The sequence below is a fragment of the Triticum aestivum genome, chromosome 1D, assembly GCF_018294505.1.
Source record: "Triticum aestivum cultivar Chinese Spring chromosome 1D, IWGSC CS RefSeq v2.1, whole genome shotgun sequence".
NCBI classification, from domain to species: domain Eukaryota; kingdom Viridiplantae; phylum Streptophyta; class Magnoliopsida; order Poales; family Poaceae; genus Triticum; species Triticum aestivum.
This window is the reverse complement of record NC_057796.1, coordinates 102,008,440-102,030,590: the sequence shown is the minus strand read 5'-3', so window position 1 is coordinate 102,030,590 and position 22,151 is coordinate 102,008,440. Positions and strand designations below refer to the sequence as shown.

General features: G+C 43.2%; 2 protein-coding genes across 3 annotated transcripts; one reads left to right on the top strand and one right to left on the bottom strand.

The window, feature by feature from the left end:
- Positions 1-9,942: 9,942 nt before the first annotated feature.
- On the top strand, positions 9,943-13,903 carry LOC100682434 (protein disulfide isomerase-like 2-1). Its single transcript, XM_044592650.1, has 11 exons — positions 9,943-10,196; positions 11,296-11,380; positions 11,524-11,621; positions 11,707-11,762; positions 12,184-12,301; positions 12,398-12,425; positions 12,541-12,632; positions 12,843-12,999; positions 13,089-13,213; positions 13,335-13,434; positions 13,523-13,903. Exons 1-11 carry the CDS (start codon positions 10,021-10,023, stop codon positions 13,589-13,591), a joined length of 1,104 nt encoding a protein of 367 aa, XP_044448585.1. The 5' UTR covers positions 9,943-10,020; the 3' UTR covers positions 13,592-13,903.
- A 978-nt stretch (positions 13,904-14,881) lies between these two features.
- On the bottom strand, positions 14,882-19,286 carry LOC123180574 (uncharacterized). Of its 2 annotated transcripts, XM_044592649.1 has the most exons (4): positions 19,029-19,286; positions 18,499-18,596; positions 16,242-16,852; positions 14,882-15,177 (listed from the first exon to the last, which is right to left on the bottom strand). In XM_044592649.1, the coding sequence occupies exons 1-4, from the start codon at positions 19,176-19,178 to the stop codon at positions 15,167-15,169; spliced, it is 870 nt and encodes a 289-aa protein (XP_044448584.1). In that variant the 5' UTR covers positions 19,179-19,286; the 3' UTR covers positions 14,882-15,166. The 2 variants fall into 2 exon arrangements, with proteins under 2 accessions (XP_044448584.1, XP_044448583.1); XM_044592648.1 differs by lacking the exon at positions 14,882-15,177 and having other exon boundaries at positions 16,007-16,852; positions 19,029-19,284.
- Positions 19,287-22,151: the final 2,865 nt, after the last annotated feature.

The window sequence follows — 22,151 nt, the reverse complement described above, 5'->3', positions numbered from 1 at the left end:
TGATGAGGAAAACGGAGGGGGGTATTTATGAGGGGGGGTGCGGGCGGCTTGGGGAAGGGGCTACCGAGGCGGCGGCGGCGTCGTGGCGAGCTCGGACTCCGGCGGCGTCGCGTCGTGGGGAGAGAGGAGAGAGGCGACGGGCGGGCCGTCGGCTGGGCTCGGCCCAGTCGGCGCGGGCGCGTTTTTTTTTTAAAATAAGTTCCGCGGAAAATATTGCGTAGAAAAATAAATAAAAATCAGAAAAATATGAAATAAATGTTTCCCGTCTAGTTAGAAAATCTAGAATAGGGTGAACATTTTTTAAAATCAAAACAAAATACTTTGAAAACATGCATATTTTTAAATGCAATAAAAATTGCAAATAAAATCCAAATAATGATTTTTAACATTTTTCCTCCAGTATTTCAATGTTTTGGAGAAGTCATATTTTCTCGTCTCGTTTATTTAATATGAAATATTTTACCGGAGAGAAAAATAATAAAAAATCCAAATCCTCGTTTGAAAAATCAAATAAGAAAATTCGAGAAAATCCCCAACTCTCTCCGAGGGTCCTTGAGTTTCTTAGGATTTATCGAGGATTTGTCAAAATGCAACAAAACATGATATGCAAATGATGATCTATGTATAACATTCCAAATTGAAAATTTGGGATGTTACAGAATATCCTTCGTTGACCGTGAGAGCTTGTGATGGGCTAAGTTGGGACACCCCTGCAGGGTATAAACTTTCGAAAGCTGTGCCCGCGGTTATGTGGCAGATGGGAATTTGTTAATGTCCGGTTGTAGAGAACTTGACACTTAACTTAATTAAAATACATCAACCACGTGTGTAGCCGTGATGGTCTCTTTTCGGCGGAGTCCGGGAAGTGAACACGGTCTTGTGTTATGCTTGTGCGTAAGTAGTTTCAGGATCACTTCTTGATCACTTCTAGCTTATGACTGTTTGCTTTGCTTCTCTTCTCGCTCTCATTTGCGTATGTTAGCCACCATATATGCTTAGTGCTTGCTGCAGCTCCACCTCATTACCTTATCCTACCCATAAGCTTAAATAGTCTTGATCTCGCGGGTTGTGAGATTGCTGAGTCCTCATGACTCATAGATTCTACCAAAACAGTTGCAGGTGCCGACGATACCAGTGCAGGCGACGCAACCGAGCTCAAGTGAGAGTTCAACGAGGAACTTGGTCGTTACTATGTTTCGTTTCCTGATGATCAGTAGTGGAGCCCAGTTGGGACGATCGGGGATCTAGCATTTGGGGTTATCTTCTTTCCATTTGGTTTTGACCGTAGTCGGTCTATGTGTGTATTTTGAATGATGTATGATTTATTTAAGTATTGTGTGAAGTGGCGATTGTAAGCCAACCCTCTTTATCCCATTCTTGTTCATTACATGGGATTGTGTGAAGATGACCCTTCTTGCGACAAAACCTACAATGCGGTTATGCCTCTAAGTCATGCCTCGACACGTGAGAGATATAGCCGCATCGTGGGCGTTACAAGTTGGTAATCAGAGCCATCCCCGACTTAGGAGCCCCCTGCTTGATCGAATCGCTGACGTTGTTGAGTCTAGAACAAAAATGTTTTGAGTCTTAGGATTATATATATCGGAGAGTAGGATTCTTTTTACTCCTCATTCCCTTCGTCGCTCTGGTGAGGCCTCCTGACGTAGATGTTTTGTCTTTCCTCTCCTCAAATTTCACTAAAATAAATTTTAGGATCACGCGGGTATCTTGGGATCGTTTCGATATTCTTGTGACGAGAACATTGTTCTTGGTGCCTCCTGACATTTAGGGGTTGTGGCAGTGTCCCGGGGAGTTGAGCTCCGAGGTGTTGTCGTCACAATTTTATCGTTGCAGTTCTGGAATACCTGAGTTTCGTCGACATCGAAAATCTATTTTATGCAGTTGTTGGTGAGATCACCTCGACGCCACTCAGTACTGGGGCAGGAGTTCGGGAGTATTGCCATAACTCGTATAACGGATGCTTTTCGAAGGTTGAGGTACACGATTTCTGGAGTTTTCTTGGTTATGTGTTGACGGATGGATACAGCTGGATCTAGGGATTGTTAGTTTGGGTGAGATATATTGCGTCCCCTGTATCCCCAACACCTGATTGCATAACCAGAAAGTTTCGGGAGTTTATAGGTGGGAATTCAAGTAGCTCCTAGAATATATTTTCGATAGATGTATGATTTGAGATTGGGGTCCAACGTCTAGTGGTTCGCTTTTCACGGTCGATTTACAGTGGTCGCGAGGCGTCTTAAAGAATCCTTGGCTATGCCGATTCGGGGACGTCTTGTTTGTCATTCGTGACGTCTGCTGTACGTCGTGCCCGTGGGGCCTCATCACGAACACTTTGGGCAAATCTCTATCATATGTTTGTTTCCGGCTTATTCTGCGAGCCAATCCTTTGTTTTGTTTTAAGTTGTGGTATTCGAGTTGCTTCATTGTCAGGTGTTGATTCCTTACCTTTCCTAAGCGGTGTTCTCATACTTCTATGTGAATACCAATCCTTCTTGATCATCGAGATTGTCATGCCAATTCTTTTCCAACCGACGTGCTCTTTTTCAAGTGGATCCGATCATTTCAACATTCGCGAGATCAATTCTCAGTTCTTTGCAACGGTGTTTGCTTCATCCGTCCCAAGTTGTCTTTGTTTTCCCCGCCCTCCCACCCCTTTTCTTCAAGGATTCAGATTTCTTAATCAAGTATCCATCTTATAGATGGGAAGTCTCTCCATTCTTTTCCGTCAATGTTCTTATCCGGTGATTCTCAGGAAGATACTAACGGAGCCTTAACTTCAACATTATTCGTTCTCTTTCTTCTCCAGTGGATTAAATTCAAGCTTTGCCGATCATATCTTTTCCTCGTTTCAAATGTTTTTCTCGTACCGGTGCACCTCTTAATCATCCACTTCTCGCTATTCAATTGTTCCGGAGTGATGAAGATATCTCAGAAGATTCAAGTTTCCATTCTCAATTCACTCAAGTTCTTTTGAGGATGCTATCTCATTCAAGCCATTTAATTCAACCGGTGCAATCTCTCTTTTCAAGCAATCATTCAACGGTGGTTCTTTTGAGTGGGCCCTAACCCACATGTCTTTTCCCAGGATCTTACCTGACTCTTCTAATTTTCCCGGAGCTTCTAAAATTCTTTTCAAGGTTTGACGTAAGAATGGGTTATCATCAGTCATATGTCTTTCTCCAAGATCTTTCAAATTCTTTTCATCGTTGGTTCAACCTTTCCAATTTTCATTCCGGAGTGCCTCAACAATTAATGGTGGTGTTTCTCATCGTCATTCTCAACATTTGAAGACCAAAGAAGAGTTTCTCTTAAATCTTGCTTCATTCTCTTCAAGATTCATGGTTCTAGCTTGATGCCATCCTCTCATAATTGTTTTCGATTGTGAGAATTCTTTTCACCCATCCGGAGCATTTCAGGAGTCTTTTCAGTTTGATTCTCCGGAGCCCATCATCTCAGAATTATTCATTCAAGCTTTCAGCTCTCGTTCTCCAAATCATACCGGTGCATCATTCAAGTATTATCTAATCAGCTCAGGATCTCTGCGTTCACTTGTATCTAAATTCTCTCAAGTATCTTCGTTCATTTTCTAATTCTTCCCGGTGTTTCTTTATCTTTTCTTCGTTCATTATCAATTCTTACGGTGGTTTGTTCAAGAGTTCTCTTCCTTCGTTATCATATAGATTCATTCGTTCTTTCCAATCCTACCGGTGGTTTGTTGAAGAGCTTCCCAAGTTTGCGCCATATCTATCTTAATCCTTTCTACGAGAATAAGTGGCATGCCAAATCCATTGCTTGTCATCAATTTAATTGGTGAAGGATGAGCATAATGTAATTCTTATTCTTGTTTCATCGAGTAAATTAAATTCCTTATTCCGGAGGTTCATCAAAATTCTTGATTTCATTTGTTCATCTTTCTTTTCGGAGTTCCAAGTTTTCTCGGTTATATCATTTCAAAGCTTCATCTTATCACCGCAAGGCTTCACCTTGTGTTTTCAACTTCTCTTTCTTTCTATCATCCTTTTCTTACCGGAGTTCTTCATGGAGTTTCTTCATGGTGGTTCATTAAGGATTTAATTCATTCTCGAAGTGTTCTCAAGATTCTTGTTGGAAGAGCTCAAATATTCTTCTTCCTGCATTCCAAAGTGCAATTCGTTCTACCTTATCATTTGAGGTGGTGTTATGTCACTCTTGACAATTTGAGTTCGCGTTTCATGATTCACATGTTGTCAAGAATGAGATATTTTAAATCCACCAATCTCTTCGTTGGATTTATCTTGTGTCATGTTTCACCTAAAGCCTTCCCTAAGGAATGTTGCTATTATGGTGCTTATCAATGATCCAAGTTTTCTCCTATCCTCTTGGTGAAAGAAGTTTTTCATCGCCTTGGTGCTCTCACTCAAATCAATGGCTTCCTTTAGTGGCCGTTTGTCACCTCATAATGTTGAGATGTTTCCATAAGTCCACTACAAGCTTATTCTTTTCGTTGTTGGTTTTCCAACAACTCCGTTCAATCCTTTTTTTTAAGGAGGCTCTTTCAAATTCAATTGTGATAGAAGTTGTTGTTCTCTTCTCTGTTCTCTTGATTCCACTCTTTCATTTGTCCCAAAGGCATTGTGATGTTTTCTTCGACCCATCATCTCATTTTGGAGATCATGTTCTTTTCCTAGCTTATCCATTTAACATGAGTGTCGTGTTTTCATTCGAGCTCCCTCATCTTATCAAGTTTTGTCTCCTTCCTCAACCAGAGTGCGGTCTGAAATCTTTCTTACCCCTTGTGCCATTTTTCAATAGTTCCGGAGGCAGTGTGTTGTTGATTTCATCAAGTATCATCCCATCTTCTCAAGTTCATGTTAATTCCTTCCACTTTCAGTCGGAGTGCTGTCCAAATTATATCATTCGTAATCCTACTCTATCTTGTTTTAACCGGAGTGGCTTCAAAATCTATCTTGTCCCCTAAGCTCTTGGTTCTCATCATGTTCTTTGTTCTTCTCTGCTAACGCAGTGTTTGCAATATCGTTCACCTCATTCTTTCTTTCGATTTGTTCAACCTCTCAAGGTTTGTGGGTTTCACTCGTTTGTCAAAGAAGCAACTTTGTTTTACCTCGTCCTCTTCCGTTTCTCCCCGTGTCATCCTTAGATCTCGGGTCGAGATCTCTTGTAAGTGGAGGAGTGTTGTGACGCCCCAAGACCGACGCTCCAGACGCCTTCCATGTTTTTCGTTGTTGCCGTGTGTTTTATTTGTTTGTTGCATTCATCATCGCATCATTCGCATTGCATCGGCACTCCGTTGCCGTCATGTTTTCAAAAGTTGCATCCGCTCGTAGTTGCCGCTTCTTCCTCGTCTTTGTTGACCTTTATCAGGACCCTTTGTCTTTGTCGACCTCTCTCAGACCCCCTCTCGAGCGCATCCAAAACTGTCCCGAACCCAAACCGCTCAATCGTGACCGATGTGTCTGGATCATCCTCAAACATCCCTAGAACATATCCGTTTTCTTATTTGGACTCCCTAACCTATCTATTCTCGACCGCCCGGTTACGATCGGACGGGCCAAATTAGCCCCTAACCAAAAACCCACATGCTATTTATAACAGTCTAAACCCTAGCCCCTACCTGTCCAATCCATCCATTCCATTCCATCCCGCAGCCGCCGCCGCCACTCCACCAAATCCCCCTTGGGATCCAAGCCCGCAGCCAGCCTCTCTCCTTCCCTTGTTTTCAGCATCAGACCAACCGAAGCCGCACCCGATCCAGATCCTCTCCCGCCTCCGACCATCTCCCTGGATTTGCGCCGCCGACCAACCACAGCCGCCACCTCCTCTGCTCCCAAGGCCCCGAGCTCCTCCTCTCGATCCAGAGCCCGAGCGCTCGACCCCCTCATCCACGAGCTCGATCAGGAGAGGAGCTCCCGATCGTGCGCGCCTCTGCCTCGTTTCTGACCATCGCCGATGCTGCCGGCGTCCACCACCAGGGGCACCAGCATTCGTCGCGCCTCCTCGCTTCCTCCATCCATGGAGACCAGCTCCTCCCAAACCAAGGCCGTGCCCTTGCTTCCTTCCCTCTTCCTCGGGTTCTCTCTCTCTCTCTCTCTGTCGCTCAAATTCTCTCTGTTGTCTTTGTCCTGCAGGACGTCACGGATGCACGAGCTCGATCCTCGCTCGCTCGCGCCTTCGTCTTCGACCCTCGTCGCCTCCGACCAACAGCTGGTCGACCGAAGCCGCGCCTGCCCTCACCTTGCTTCCTTCTCCTTCTCTGCTCTTCCTCTCTCTCTCTGAATGCTCCCTCCCTGTCTTTCTTCCATAGGGAATTGACGCCGCCCCTGAGCTCCACCCGCGCCGTCGTTGCCCGGATCCGGCGCCGGCCAGCCGGATCCGCCCCGTCTGCACCTCGCCGGCCTTCCCTGGAGCCCGCTGCCGCTCGAGACCGCCGCGCCTCTGCTTCCCCTGCATCGCCCCTGCCTTCTGCCTCGTCCTCCTCCGAGCAGAGAACGAGCGCACGCTGCCGCCGCGCGTTGACCCGCGCCTGGGTCGCTTCCAGCACGCCAAGGTCCAGCGCCTCTACATTCCCCAGCCGGCCTGTTGGCCCGATGTGAGCAGCCGCCCAGCCCCTCCTCTCTGTTGGCCCATCATGCACCAGATTAGGCCCGTGTCATGTTTTTTCCCCTGTTATGTGAATTTGCTGATTATCCAGATAGTGCAGTTTTTCAGAAAAGCCCCTAGTGTTCATGCATCTAATAACTAATTAACCATGCATCATATGTAAATGTTTTATATATGAAAAATGTTTAGAATTCTATCTAGTTTCATAATATGCAACTTTCATCCATGTTTAAAATGTTTAAACTTGCTGTTTGTTTAATTTTGCATAAATGCCATGGTAAAATGCTTTATTTCATAACTAATTAACCGTAGCTCCGATTTTAATAAACTATATATGTAATTGGGGTGGAAAAATGCATAGATTAACATGATGCCCTTTGTTTTACTGTTTAGCAACATTAAAATATGTTTTAGGGCAGAGCAGTAGCTAATTCAAAATATGCATATGGGGATTTTCCGGAATTGTTGTTTGTTGTTTCCGGCGTCATTTAAACTTGCCTAGATAGGTAGTTTTGTTATGCTTCACCCCTTGCCATGTTTTACAACATTTAATATTGTTGGGTACATAACCAAGAGAGAACTAAATGAGTCATGTGGTGTTTCGTCAATATGCAAGTCGTTGCATATTGAGCTCCACTAAATTTGTAGTGTTGTTTGTGCACTTTGCCATGCCATGCCTTTTTAAACCGGACATGCATCATACTTGATTGTGCATCATGCCATGTTTATGTGATGATTGTTTACTATGTTGCTTGCTTCTTTCCGGTTGCGCTTCTCCTTGATAGTTCCGGTTACGTTGCGATTGTGAGGATTCGTTCGACTACGTCCGTTTGTCTTCTTCATGGACTTGTTCTTCTTCCTTGCGGGATTTCAGGCAAGACGAGCATACCCTCGAAATCACTTCTATCTTTGCTTGCTAGTTGTTCGCTCTATCGCTATGTCGCGCTACCTACCACTTGTTGTATCATGCCTCCCATATTGCCATGTCAAGCCTCCAACCCACCTTCCTAGCAAACCGTTGTTTGGCTATGTTACCGCTTTGCTCAGCCCCTCTTATAGCGTCGCTAGTTGCAGGTGAAGATGAAGTTTGTTCCATGTTGGAACATGGATATGTTGGGATATCACAATATCTCTTATTTAATTAATGCATCTATATACTTGGTAAAGGGTGGAAGGCTCGGCCTTATTCGTGGTGTTTTGTTCCACTCTTGCCGCCCTAGTTTTCATCATACCGGTGTTATGTTCCTTGATTTTGCGTTCCTTACACGGTTGGGTTTTATGGGAACCCCTTGACAGTTCGCTTTGAATAAAACTCCTCAAGCAAGGCCCAACCTTGGTTTTAACATTTGCCACCTAAGCCTTTTTCCCTTGGGAGTCGCGCTCCTGAGGGTCATCTTTATTTTAACCCCCCCGGGCCAGTGCTCCTCTGAGTGCTGGTCCAAACCGAGCGATGTCCGGCGCCCCCTGGGCAACCAGGGTCTATGCCAACCCGACGTCTGGCTCATCTGGTGTGCCCTGAGAACGAGATATGTGCAGCTCCTATCGGGATTTGTCGGCACATTGGGCGGCTTTGCTGGTCTTGTTTTACCATTGTCGAAATGTCTTGTAACCGGGATTCCGAGTCTGATCGGGTCTTCCTGGGAGAAGGAATATCCTTCGTGGACCGTGAGAGCTTGTGATGGGCTAAGTCGGGACACCCCTGCAGGGTATAAACTTTCAAAAGCCGTGCCCGCGGTTATGTGGCAGATGGGAATTTGTTAATGTCCGGTTGTAGAGAACTTGACACTTAACTTAATTAAAATACATCAACCGCGTGTGTAGCCGTGATGGTCTCTTTTCGGCGAAGTCCGGGAAGTGAACACGGTCTTGTGTTATGCTTGTGCGTAAGTAGTTTCAGGATCACTTCTTAATCACTTATAGCTTACGACCGTTTGCGTTGCTTCTCTTCTCGCTCTCATTTGCGTATGTTAGCCACCATATATGCTTAGTGCTTGCTGCAGCTCCACCTCATTACCTTATCCTACCCATAAGCTTAAATAGTCTTGATCTCGCGGGTTGTGAGATTGCTGAGTCCTCGTGACTCACAGATTCTACCAAAACAGTTGCAGGTGCCGACGATACCCAGTGCAGGCGACGCAACCGAGCTCAAGTGAGAGTTCGACGAGGAACTTGGTATGTACTATGTTTCGTTTCCTGATGATCAGTAGTGGAGCCCATTTGGGACGATCGGGGATCTAGCATTTGGGGTTATCTTCTTTCCATTTGGTTTTGACCTTAGTCGGTCTATGTGTGTATTTTGAATGATGTATGATTATTTAAGTATTGTGTGAAGTGGCGATTGTAAGCCAACCCTCTTTATCCCATTCTTATTCATTACATGGGATTGTGTGAAGATGACCCTTCTTGCGACAAAACCTACAATGCGGTTATGCCTCTAAGTCGTGCCTCGACACGTGAGAGATATAGCTGCATCGTGGGCATTACACCCTCCCCCCGCCACGTCGTCCTCCAGGTGCGTGACGATGCCAATCACTGGGCGACTGTACACCGCCGGGTCCACCGGTGCAGGCCCAGCCGCACGAAAGTCGGATGCCGCCTTGCTCTTTCCCACACGTCCACCCGCAGGACCTCCAGGGCTTCTTATAGCACGACCGTCGTAGGACCTCCATAGGTCCTCATCATGCGACCGCACACGAAACCTCTGATGCTCCTACTCACACAACGAAGGAAAGGGCGGGGCCACGTGAGCGGCGAAGAAAGTGCGCGCTGGATCCCCGTGATCACTGGCGAGGAAAGGGATGGAGCCGCGAGCAAATGCAAAGCTGCGTGACAAAGGTGGAGACGCATGAATGCGGCGGGGACGGAGGTGCGCGAGCGCAGTGACGGGGAGTAAAGAGAAGTGTCGGCGAGGGACATCGAGAAGTGAGTGGAGATGATCAAATAGGGGAGAAAGATAAGGTCATCGTGGAGAGTCGCTCGCACGAGAGCATTCAGGCGTGGACGGCAACGAGCAAACGCAACATTTGTGTGACGTGGAACACTAGGAAGCCTGAAGATCCGTGGGCCTCATCCAACGGCAGCCAAAGCGTTAGTTGGGAAAGCTTATAAATCCCATATCAATTATAACATTTATACCGATTATTAAATGTATATATTTTCCCTCTAGAAGATAATAAATTTATCTGAAAATTATTTTTTCTAGGGACATCTGAAAAATTTAAAAAAGTTTGAGGGAAATCTGAAAATTAAATACTTTCCACAATAAACATGATATGAAATTATATCCTTCTACTATCCAATCGGCCCGCCGCGGGCCCACCAAGTACTAGTGCAAGAAGAACAGGTGCCAACCGTATATTAACCTGCTTACCCCGGTCACCCGAGCTCGCAGCAAAACAGATCATGGCGACCCCTCAGATCTACCGCAAAACCCTCCTCCCCGTCCTCCTCCTGCTCGCGGCCGCGGCGCTCTACCCAGCCGCCGCCGACGGCGACGAGGTGCTTGCCCTCACGGAGTCCACCTTCGAGAAGGAGGTCGGCCAGGATCGTGGCGCACTCGTCGAGTTCTACGCTCCCTGGTCCGTGGCCCGCCGCATCCCTCCCCTGCCCTCCCTATCTCCTCGTATCCCGACGTGCTTGTGTAGTTTGACCTGCGCGTGCGCCGCTTGGATCTGGATCCGTGGTTGCTTTGCTTACTCCACTGGTCGCCGAGCTCGGATCTCTGATGGGATCGTGCCCGGGTTGCCGCTGGAACGGATCGTAGCGAAATTGTAGCTTGGAGTAGAGCAGTCTAGATGCTGCTGGACCGAACTCCCGTTGAAGTGGGAAAATATTGGGATCTTGAGCTAAAACAAACGATCTGCCTTGTTCACGCTGGCAGACGGAACTGTTTTGATCTCCTTTTGACGTGCACTATAATTGGAATTGGTATTAGCCTGTTGAGAATTTTGCTGCAATTCTGATCCCAGTCTTTGGATCTCAGATTTCTTTGAAAAAAAATCTGGGTATGACAGTAGAAACAATCTACTGGTTGGGGATTCGGATCAAATCTTATTTTGTGGTGATTTTAATGTATCTTTGGCTTACATGCGCATTGTCATAGCGAGTAAAGCGTCCACTTTAAGGGTCATCTTTGATGTTGTTAGATATCTGGTGGGTTGTTCTGGATCATATTCAAAGGTAGAATGCTTCTTGGCTTTGTGTGTCAGGACGAACTTCAGTTTTTTTACTACTTGGGTTGTTCCAGTAAGTGTTGAACTATATTTTCTACCTTATACCATAGGCTTGTCGGTGAATCAGTTGGTGCATCGAACTGAATATAGTATGAAAGGCAAGAGCTGTTGAGCTCAAAACCCACCTTTCAATACCTAATAATTCATTGCAAGTATGAAAACAATAATCTATTGTAACGAGGAAAAGCTTTCACCAAGCTATCAACCGATGGATGTTGCAAATCATACCAAGTGATCCATGTAAATTATTCATAGTTGTGGTAGGTAATATTATCAATATACGAACCAATCCTAATTGATCGGAGGCAATTGCATTTAAAATCGTGTCTACTATTTCTGTTAGTCTCATATTTATTATCTTGTTTGTAAAAACTATTTCTTCCTTAGATGACTGTACTTTTCTACTCATTGGTTCATTATTTGATGATTGTTTTCTGTTTTATAGGTGTGGCCACTGCAAGAAGCTTGCTCCAGAATATGAGAAGCTTGCTGCAAGTTTTAAAAAGGCTAAATCAGTCTTGATTGCCAAGGTAAATCTTGTGCTTTTGAAAGTGTTTTGTACATTAATGCTATAACAATTTTTTTGTCAACAACTGTATAACATATACTGTTATTAGCCTCTAAATTGCATAGTATTTGTTATGGCATATTTACTAAGTTTCTCCTTATCCAGGTTGACTGCGATGAGCACAAGAGTGTGTGCAGCAAGTATGGAGTTTCTGGCTACCCCACAATCCAGTGGTTTCCCAAAGGTTCCTTGGAGCCCAAGAAGTGAGAATGCACACTTTGTATTTGATTAATTCCCTTCTTGTTATAAAATAAAATCTGAAAACTTAATGTTGAACTCATTGTTTAGGTATGAGGGTCAACGCACTGCTGAAGCCCTTACAGAATATGTTAACTCTGAAGCAGGTAAACTCCAACTTGTGTTGTAGTACATTTTCCAGCCATGCTGTCTTGGTGGGTTTCAAGTCAGTCGGGTTCTCTATGACCATTTAATGGATTATGTAGAACATTTAAGTTTTCACCACAGGAAAACTAAGTTGGAAGATAAGCATCACACTGAAGTAGAAATTAGACAATTATTAGTACTTAAGCAATGTGGTGGCACTTCCTTTGACCCCCTTGTCACTTGTGCATGTTCTATTGGTACCATTCATCTTCAGTTATACACTTGACATTTAATACTGGAAAGGCTGCTGGAGTTACTTGTGTAGCATCATTAAATTTATATGTATATGTTGGCGTCTCTCATTTTTGTTTTACTCCTGTTGAGTGTTACTAGCCTTATAACTTCATGGTGGTCCTTTAATCTCTGACATCTGTCTTTCAGCAACCAATGTGAAGATAGCCGCAGTTCCTTCAAGTGTTGTGGTTCTGACCGAGGAAACCTTTGACTCGGTTGTCCTTGATGAAACCAAAGATGTCCTTGTTGAGTTCTATGCCCCATGGTAGGTTATTATGATCAGTTTGCCATGCACCAAAATCTACTTCATTGCACCACTTTAACAGACATAATTTCATCAAGTGCCATTTTTGCTTGACAGGTGTGGTCACTGCAAGAGTCTTGCTCCGGTTAGTTGTAGATCTCAGTAACTTGGCAATTTCCTTAATAACATACTTTTCTCATACAAGAACTGTCATGCATCTTCATTTTCCAGCTTTCTAACTCAAGTTTGTAATTTCTTAGATATATGAGAAGGTGGCCTCTGTTTTCAAGCAAGATGAGGGTGTCGTGATTGCTAATCTTGATGCAGACAAATACACAAGCTTGGCTGAGAAGTATGCACTCTGAATTCTCTGTTCTAATGACTTTTGTAGACTGGTCTCCCTTTTTTTTAATGTAATTTCGTGAAGTTTTCTTGAATGAACCCAAATGGAAGACCTGTTAAATCTAACACATTTATCTGACTTACCTACCAATTTTGGTTATGCATGAGATATTTAACCACATAATGGAAGAAGAATTTTAATCGTGTATATTACTTTCAGGTATGGAGTTTCTGGTTTTCCCACATTGAAGTTCTTCCCGAAGGGTAACAAAGCTGGTGAAGAGTATGAGAGCGGTCGGGAGTTGGATGACTTTGTTAAGTTCATTAATGAGAAAAGTGGAACTAGCCGTGATTCAAAGGGTCAGCTTACTTCAGAGGTTGGTCACACATGAGAGCACACTGTGGAAGTAAGCTGGGTGAAAATGTAATAATCTGATAAAGCCCCTATCCGTTGCAATTTCTGTAGGCTGGGCTTGTGGCAAGTTTGGATGCTCTTGTCAAGGAATTCCACAGTGCTGCTGATGACAAGCGGAAGGAAATCCTCTCTAAAATTGAAGAGGAGGCTGCGAAGCTCAGTGGTCCTGCTGTCAAGTACTAACTTCTACCTCTCCTCCACTGTGTTTGCAAGTTATCAAATTGTTCTCAGATTTTATTTTAATGTTAGTAGTAGCAATGCCATTGATGGCCTCAACATTTTTCTTCTATAAACCAGGCATGGAAAGATCTATGTGAATGTTGCAAAGAAGATATTGCAGAAGGGCTCTGACTATACCAAGAAGGAAACTGAGAGGCTTCATCGCTTGTTGGAGAAGGTGGGTAACAAGAAAGTTGATTCTTGTCACATTATTATTACTTAATCTCCATATTTATGACCTAATTTCCTGTTTCATAACATGACAGTCGATCAGTCCTTCCAAAGCCGATGAATTCGCCATCAAGAAGAACATTCTTTCAGCCTTCTCCTCTTAATGGTGATGACCCACGTGCCCCAGCCCTGCCATTGTTGGGGGTGTAGTCAGTAGTACAACAGTACCGCCTGCCACAAGAGAGAAGTGAAGAAAGACAAAGAGAAATAGAGATCAGAGAGATGGCAGTGAAAGTTTAGCGGCAATAGATTATCTGTTTTGGTTCAATGTTGAACAACATCTGATATCTGTTTTCTCAGCCGTTTACCTTTTCGGTTACAGGGATTTACTTTAGCAGTAAAAGGGTTTACTCAAGAACAAACAGTACCAACTGGTGATGACATTAATAAATCTGCCCTTTGTGTTTTATAGCTTATTTTGCTTTGCTCTGATGGACGTGAAAGTTTGCTGTCTATTGGGTTCGCAACACAGTAAATAGGTTTCAGTCTGAGGAGATAGTTGTCACTTGAATTGGCAATTTCAACAGACTGCAAACTGTTAAGACTTTCGCAAAAATTCAATACTGCTTCTCGTCCGTTGTTCATTACTGCTGTGACCCACAATGGTCATCTGCGGTCGGTCTTGTAGTTGGGGCAATTGCAGCGATGAATTAAGCTCATGATGCACTGGGGCTGTTCCAGGATGCTATGGCAATAGCGAAATATAATTCTTAAACAGTGCTTAATAGTCCGTCCGCTCCAGACTCAGCTCGTGGAGCTGCAGGCTAAAATAGTGGAGCTGGAAAATAGGTGTTCCGCAGATCTTATAATTCCGGTGAGCTGGTGGATAGCTGAACAGGCCTGAAATTCTTTGGTTCCTGGATACATATGTACCCTATATGGATTTTTTTAATAATTTAACAAGAAGTCAAAAATTTCTAAAAATATTTCTTAAAAAACTTGACCTTCCATTGTACTAGTAAGAAAAGTTCAAAAAAACAAATTCCTCTTTGACTTTTTTTTCAAAAAAGACAAATTTTCAGTCAAAATAGCGTGAATAGTGACCTATAATAGCAAATAATTTTTGTCTTTTTCGCTGTGAAGTCAACGTAGTTTCTTTTTTTATTAAAATTTATATACTAGTGCGCAAGTAAGTCAAGTTTATTCTAAAAATAGTTTCTTAACTATTTTGACTTTTTGTTTAATCATTAAAAAAATTCCCCATATAGGGTACATATGTACCAGGGACCATTCGGTATTTCCCCTGGAAGTTGTTCATTCTGATGTTATCTGATTTTCGCAAAATAAATATTTTTTTCCTTTAATCAGTTGGACACGACTCATGTAATTGTATCAGAAAAACAACTTGACAACTCTAGTGATGATCGATGGACACATCTTTAGCTGGTTCCATGGAAGTACATCAAATCTTTTGCGTATGGGAACATCACAAGCATTTCATAGTCCAAAATCACATAAACTGCACAGAAACTACACATCTGAACTACAAAAACCTGCAGAAAATCATATAAACTGTACAGAAACTACATATGTAATCCTTTTCTGCAACACTACATATGTAATCTAAGAACTACACGTTGAAGAGATTGTTGTACAACAGACGGCAAAGGGAGAGAGACGAGCTAGATGCTTTCAGAAAATTCCCAATCATGCACAAGAAAACTTGAGTTAATCCTCAATTACATCAAACCTGCAGAAAATACAAAATTAGGAACAAAAACTGGTAATGCGTTCAGAAAGTTGCGTCAGGCACTGTAAGTAGCCTTCTATTTGAGTTTGTTTATTACAAATGGAGGATTTGAGGGACCATATAAAGTGCAGTTCATTCAAAATATGCTGCTCACACAGTCACACTAATCCCATGCAATGCTGCGCGACGGAGCTTCACAATGTTGCCATCGGTACATGACTGATGCAGGTCCTGTACCAGTGGTCCATTCGTGAACTTTACAAATTACAACCTACCACCATCTCCAATATATTCTCTCCATCCCATAATATAACAGTGTTGTTGACACTCCGTCCCATAATATAAGAGCGTTTATGACACTACACTAGTGTAAAAAACGCTTCTATATTATAGGACGGAGGGAGTAGTGAATATCAGACGCTCGCACATGCTATATTCAATGCCCTGCCTACCAACCAATCAGTCCGTCTGGATGGTACAGATAACGGGACTATATGCCGACCCATATCTCTGCTTCAGGCTTTAGTTTGAGTAGAGAGTGCTAGTTAAATGTTCGCAGGAGAAATTATATTCTACCATGCACAGGATTTTGATATTTGTGCCATGTTTTCTACTTTGGCAAATTTGTTTTGTTTCATAGTGTTACATAGTTTCATCGTTTTTTTCCCCTCCTTTTTCTTCTCTTTTCATAGTGTATTGTAATTTCTATTTGTCTACCAACGAATAAGAGCGCAAACTATGATACACTCTGAAACGAGAAAAAACCCAAACATCATGTAATGCTTTGAAACGTTGCAAAAAATCAGAAAAAACATTGCATGCACGGATATACTATAAATCACTCTCCGCAAGACTTTTTCGTTCAAACAGCAGACAGGTACTCAAATGCCACAATTTCAAAATTACGGAAAGCAGCCAGATTGCAACAAATCTAACAGCATAGAAAATTACAACAGCAAAAAACCTGATCTCCCATTGCCATAATTAATACTACAACAATTGCATGGTGTGATTGCACTCTGATAGTATCTATCTAGTTTTATCCATACTGGCGTCAGAATTACCTTGGTTATCATCTTCTTGCTTGAACTTGGGGCCACTCAAGACATCATCAGCTGTGCAGCCGTGGATGTAATCAATATCATGCTCCTGCCGCCCATAGCTGTTTTCAGCCCCCTGGTAGCCACTAGCTTCATTATCAATTGATTTCCTGCAAGATGGTCTTTCCGGCCCTCCCAAATCTTCCAGATGTTCATGACCATGTTCATCATCATGCTCATGGACATGTTCTTGCTCCTGCCGGCTGCCGAATGACGGGTCGTATGCATGGGGACCATGCACCCTCATTTGCACCGACCTCAGTAGCGCTGTTCGCCTCAGGTCCGCGCCGTGGCACATGTCATTGGGTGAAGACGGGAACCGGCCTTCATTCTCAGAGCCACGTCGAGGGTGAGAGCAAGCCACGGATGAGAGGGAGCAGCTGGGGAGAGGATATGGGCTTGATGGTAGGAAACCAGCTTGCGGTTTCTGGAACCGGTGAGGAGAAGACATCGGACTAGTTGATGGGCTGACCATTGCATCGCCTTGACTCCCGTTGGGGTTTAGTTGCGTGTCGAAGTACCGGTAGTCATCTGAGTCTTCTGACATTGGTGAGTATTGGGAGATTATTTCGTCCCTGAAAGTGACAAATAGGAAAACACATTATAGCATGTGCACCATAAGAAATATAATTGCTGAGAAAGAGCAGTATTATTATACCAACTGAAATAAGCCCCGCAATCAATTGTATCAAATATAAAGAGACGGATTCAAGAAAAGAAAAAAAGACCTGGCAAAACTAACAAACAAGCAATAATTGATCTTTGATGGTTCCAAAGTGTATCAAGACAAACGGAACGCATATAGTTATATAAGTATTATATCCTCAAGCAGACTGCTTATGACCACGGCTCCTAAATGGATAAGCGTTTGGCGAGAAGACATTGTGGACAACAATATTCAGAAGCATACCTTAAGTAATATTCTTAATTATATCATGATAGCTTGACATGTTCTAGAACATGCTTATAATGATTCAGCAAGTTAAATGCTTCCATGTGGATGCAAGCATCGAGCAATAAAGTAGAAGGATCAGATTGTATCCAGATGCTCCAGATTAGTCATAAGCATGGAAGACTTTGTCCAGATTATTCACTATTCATGTTGTGTATTACAGAACCATCGGAATACAGTTGTACTGCAAATACATTAGAACCAACCGTACCGTTACACGTAATATTAATTCCTAGATGCTTAATCATACTATGGAAATCAGCATGAACTTTGTAAGGAGTTCTGACAAACTACGCTAGTCATCATCTTATGAAATATTATAGTGTGGTGGCTGTTCTAGAAAGTGCAGCAATATTGTAAACATAGCTTTTAGACAAGCTAGAGAAAGAGATGAATGGATGAAAATGACACCCTCACTATTTTAAATTTAATAGAAACCACACCGGAGTTACCATCCCCAAATCTTCTTTTTTATTTATGGTCAAGTAATTGCTGAAATATTTGAAACAGAGGCCACACCAGCCCTGTTTGTCGTAATCTAAAAACCAAGGATATTGACTGCGTTTCTCAAAAGATTAAAGAGAAAATTAGGGTGTTTACAATTTTATAGAGAACTGTATGGATAAGTTAGAAAAATAGACCCCTTTTAGGCAAAAGATGAGCATATTATAACTGAAATAGATACGGAACCACAAAAATATTTCATTCCTCCTCTCACATAATAGAGCTTCTTTGATTCACAGGATTCCACAAAAATAGGAATATGAAAAACGCAAGAATGTGATAGGATTGCACGTGCAAAACAGAGGATTGTGAAAACACGGGAATTTTGTGGAATTGGGTGTTTGATTCGGGGGAACATTAAAGCACAGGAATCCTAAGAAGCTTCAAATCAAAGCTTAACACATGCAAAGGAAGGTTAAACACATGCAAAGGTAATATCATATTGTTTTTATGCAACTCATGGCCTTTGCCTTGTTCTTTGTGCATAGAAATGCAAAAAAAAATAAAATTCCTTTGAATCAAATGTATTAACAATGTCACCAAAGGAATATTCTATTACATATTTTCCTCCACTTTTCCCATGAATCAAAGAGGCCCTGCTAGCTGCTGAATTGGAAAATAATAGATTGATAGTAATCCTACTGGATACTACGAGATCGAAAGAGTATACATCGTATCTATATCTTGGATTTCTGAGACCCGCTTTTCGACAAAAATCAGAGACGTAAACATGATGAAATGTACACGGAATCAGAGCACACAAACCTGACACAAGAGGAACTCTCAGACCTCGCAGGGGACTCCATGATGTTGTCGGCAAGCGAATCTCCTACAGAGAGCCCATTCAGGCTGGACGCCATTATCTGCACTAGCACAGCCAACGGTCAGCTGATAAAGCAACAATATTCAGGGGGGAAACAGAAATGTTGTTCAGTATAGTTTCACAATAACTCAAAGCTATTTGAGAACCAGGAATCTATGTAAATGATACAAAGCTGAATTCTAATCCGGATAGCAGAAGAAGATAGAGAAAGGGGAAACCAAGGAAGCCGCAGAGTTAGAGATCAGTAAGAACGAAATTCAGCGCCGGGAACCAAGGAAGCCCGTCTCGCTCGTACTGGAAGGATCACGGATCAAAGGATTCGCTAATCGACGCAACGAGAGAAGAACTCTGTTCATGGAAGCAAGAAACCGCCCAGAATCTGAAACAGAAGCGCCGTTTCCCCCAGCCGATTCAGGCCCAAACCAAGAACCAAGGGGAAGCACAGCCATGGAGAGACTGAAGGGGCGCCGACCTCGCTGAGGTACCGCTTGTGGGAGTGGAGGTTGTCCACGTACACGTCCTCCTCCGGATCCCTCCCGCGCTTTCCGCCACCGCCGCCGCCGCCAACACCGGAGGAGGAAGGCGGCGACATTGCGGCGCCCTCGCCGCTGCCACCCGCCATCCGTGCGGCGCGGCGGCACGGGTTGCTGGATTGGCTGCTTGGAGGTGAGGTGGGGAGCTGGAGAAGAGTCGAAGGGGAAAAGTGAGGGGAGAAAGCGCTGTCTCGTTTCCGCTCTCCGAGTCTAAGCACAAAATCCCAACTCGCATGATTTTAGAAAGAATTGTTTTCTCGTGAAATTTATACAAAATTTTAGAAAGAAATGTTCAGCTTCTTGTGAAATTTTAGAAAGAAATGTTTTCTCATGAAACTTATACAAAATTTTAGAAAGAAATGTCCAGCTTCTCGTGAAATTTTAGAAAAAAAAAAAGTTTTCTCATGAAATTTATACAAAATTCCAGTGAAATTTCTGCAAAAAACAGACTTTATTTTTATTTTTTACTGAGTTCAGAGATGAATTTGTTGATGTATAAATGTATTGCCTAGTCTCTTGCATCAAATTGGTCTTTTGATTGCATTGGATAGAGCATGCACTTTTATATGGTATCAGAGGCAAGAGGTCTCGAGATCAAGACCCGGCTGGCGACAATATAAATATATTGCCTATCAATTTTTTGGTTGAGCATGCACTTCTATAAAATTATGGGTGAGAATGTTTTCTCATGAAGTTTATACACAAATTTTTAGAAAGAAAACTCATGAAATTTATACAAAATTTCAGTGAAACTGTTGCAAAAAAAGGGTTTAGAGCATCTCCGAGAAGCGGTGTAAAATAGGGCAGCTGCCCCAAAAAACGTTTTTTAGGACATTCGAGCAAAAAAATGACGCTTCAGCAGCTGCCTTATCTCTATATTTTCGTTCTCAGTTCAAAGTAGTCCTAAAATTTGGGGCGTGGAGTATCTGCTCCCGAGCTCAAATGCTCCCTGCTAAACTTTGACAAATGTCTTGTATGCTTGCAAAGTTTCAACCAGAAAAAGACATTCGTGGAAGGCATGACAAAAAAATCAGCACTCCAATATGTTTTCAAAACTTACCACTACGTTCCACACCACGGGGCGGCTGACCTTCATGCCGAGTCTTCCTTCGCCGCCAACTCGACATCGTCGTAATCAATTTCAACCAACCCTCCATCTTCAATGGTACTTTGACGTCACTATAGGTAGGTTTACGTGGGTCTTGGGCAAGATGACTTCCATTCACACGTGAAAGTGCTTCGAAAGGCACTGAATCCCAATGGTGAAATTCTTGCTGAAAGCATAGCTACGTGCTGGCACTCAATCAAGTAGTAGCGCTGGCACGTCACTTGGCTCCTCGGCTCACTTCGGTGGCAATTTCTCCTTAGGCGCATGTCTCAACAACACAAAACGAGGGTTTCACTCGTTATAGGACTTGACCAAACATCTCATGGCATGAGCTGACGACAACCATGCAGCACCAAATACTTGGTTTCCGATTTTACTGTTCATCAAGGAGCATTTGAGCTCAGGATCAGAATGTGACTATCATAAAATTAAAATTGCCTCTTTGTGTTGCAAATATACAACACAGGTGGTTGCCGCAAAACAAAGGTGAATCTTCTCCTTTACACATGTCCACTTGATCCCTTTTTGGATGTTATACTACTTGACACTCTTCTCGTTTGCATGCATAGGTTTGAGCAGAGCTTTAAGCGTGACAAGGAATCTAAGCACAAGATCACGCCTACCCCATCCATGAAGGAAGCATGGAAGAGGAGGAAGAAGAAGCAAGGTGAAGCTTGCTGGAGCCCTCGGAACCTCAGGCCTCCATCATGGAGCTTCTCGACCCCAAAACTTCCGGCATTCCTTGCATGCAGTAGTGCAAACTCTTTGTAAAGCCCGGAAGCCGCCCGGAACTTCCAGTCCCTGTCTACGCGCAGCGAGTTGGGCGCAGCCCATGTACCTTCCCCTCCTCACTTACCCCTTCGTGGCTTGGACTGTATATAGCTTCCCTCTCCTCCATTCTAGAGTTAGCTAAGATTAGAACCAAAACTATAGAGCTTAGCTCGTATGATGTATCACACCTTGTGGGATTACTCCTTTCATGGAGACGACTGCTCTCATGGAGATGAAGACCTCCTCTTGAGGGGATGACTCCTTAGGATTACCAAGGCCTCCACTTGTGGGGAAGGATCCCCACCATAGGATTATCAAGACCTATCTCTCCTAGAGATTTGGATGAACTACTTATGTATTTTTTTCCTTGTTGTTGTTGGATGCTTGTGATCTATACATTTGCTTGTGATTTGAGTGTCTTGTGTGTGGATCTTTTCCAATAGAGTGTTTCCCCCCTTGTCTTCTTCATGTCACTCCTCAAATCCACCTCCAATTCATGAAGATCGGGCAAACAAGGGCTTGGCCCTACACCATTTGGTATCAAGAGCAAGGTTGCCACTTGAAACCCACACCTCTCCACTTTTTACCCCTACTTCAATGTTTTAAGCCCTAATTCAAAAAAATCCACAAAAATAAGCATACCAAATTTCTTGTGATTTGTTGTCCTTGTGAGTTTTTGTTGATTTAGATCCGTGGATCTAGTATTTGGCAAGTGAATATGTGGATCCAAAACTTCAAATTGATGGGGGTCTCTCATGGAATGGGGTAAGGGGAGCAGCCGCAACAATTTGCAGATACCATATGGGACAGTTCTTGGGCTCATCGGCTATGACTTTTGGAGATATAAGTGATCCACCTACGCTGGAGGCGCTTGATTTATCTTTGAATTAAGTCGTCATTGCATCTGATTGCAAAACAATAGTGGGGGAGATAAAGGAAGGAACTTAGGGAGCTTACAGCGCTATCATAAAGGAGATTATCGAGCGATCGAAGGCCTTCATCAGTTGCGAGTTCATTTTTTAAGGACGTCATTTAAATTTTGACGCACACAATTTAGCTAAATTTTCATCTTCTTTAGACATTGGGCGCCATTTGTGGCTGGGGGGTCCCCATGACCCTTTTGTTATTCCGGTAAACCGTACTTCAAGTTAATAAAGTTGGTTTACCACTAAAAAAAACTAGC

Excerpts from the sequence above, each read along its gene's own strand:
- LOC123180574 (XM_044592648.1), bottom strand. The coding sequence starts at position 19,178 with ATGGCGGGTGGCAGCGGCGAGGGCGCCGCAATGTCGCCGCCTTCCTCC. Across the intron at positions 18,597-19,028 it reads ACAAGCGGTACCTCAGCGAG|ATAATGGCGTCCAGCCTGAA; the intron begins GTCGGCGCCCCT and ends GTGCTAGTGCAG. Across the intron at positions 16,853-18,498 it reads GAGAGTTCCTCTTGTGTCAG|GGACGAAATAATCTCCCAAT; the intron begins GTTTGTGTGCTC and ends TGTCACTTTCAG.
- LOC100682434 (XM_044592650.1), top strand. The coding sequence starts at position 10,021 with ATGGCGACCCCTCAGATCTACCGCAAAACCCTCCTCCCCGTCCTCCTC. Across the intron at positions 11,381-11,523 it reads AATCAGTCTTGATTGCCAAG|GTTGACTGCGATGAGCACAA; the intron begins GTAAATCTTGTG and ends CTCCTTATCCAG. Across the intron at positions 11,763-12,183 it reads ATATGTTAACTCTGAAGCAG|CAACCAATGTGAAGATAGCC; the intron begins GTAAACTCCAAC and ends TCTGTCTTTCAG.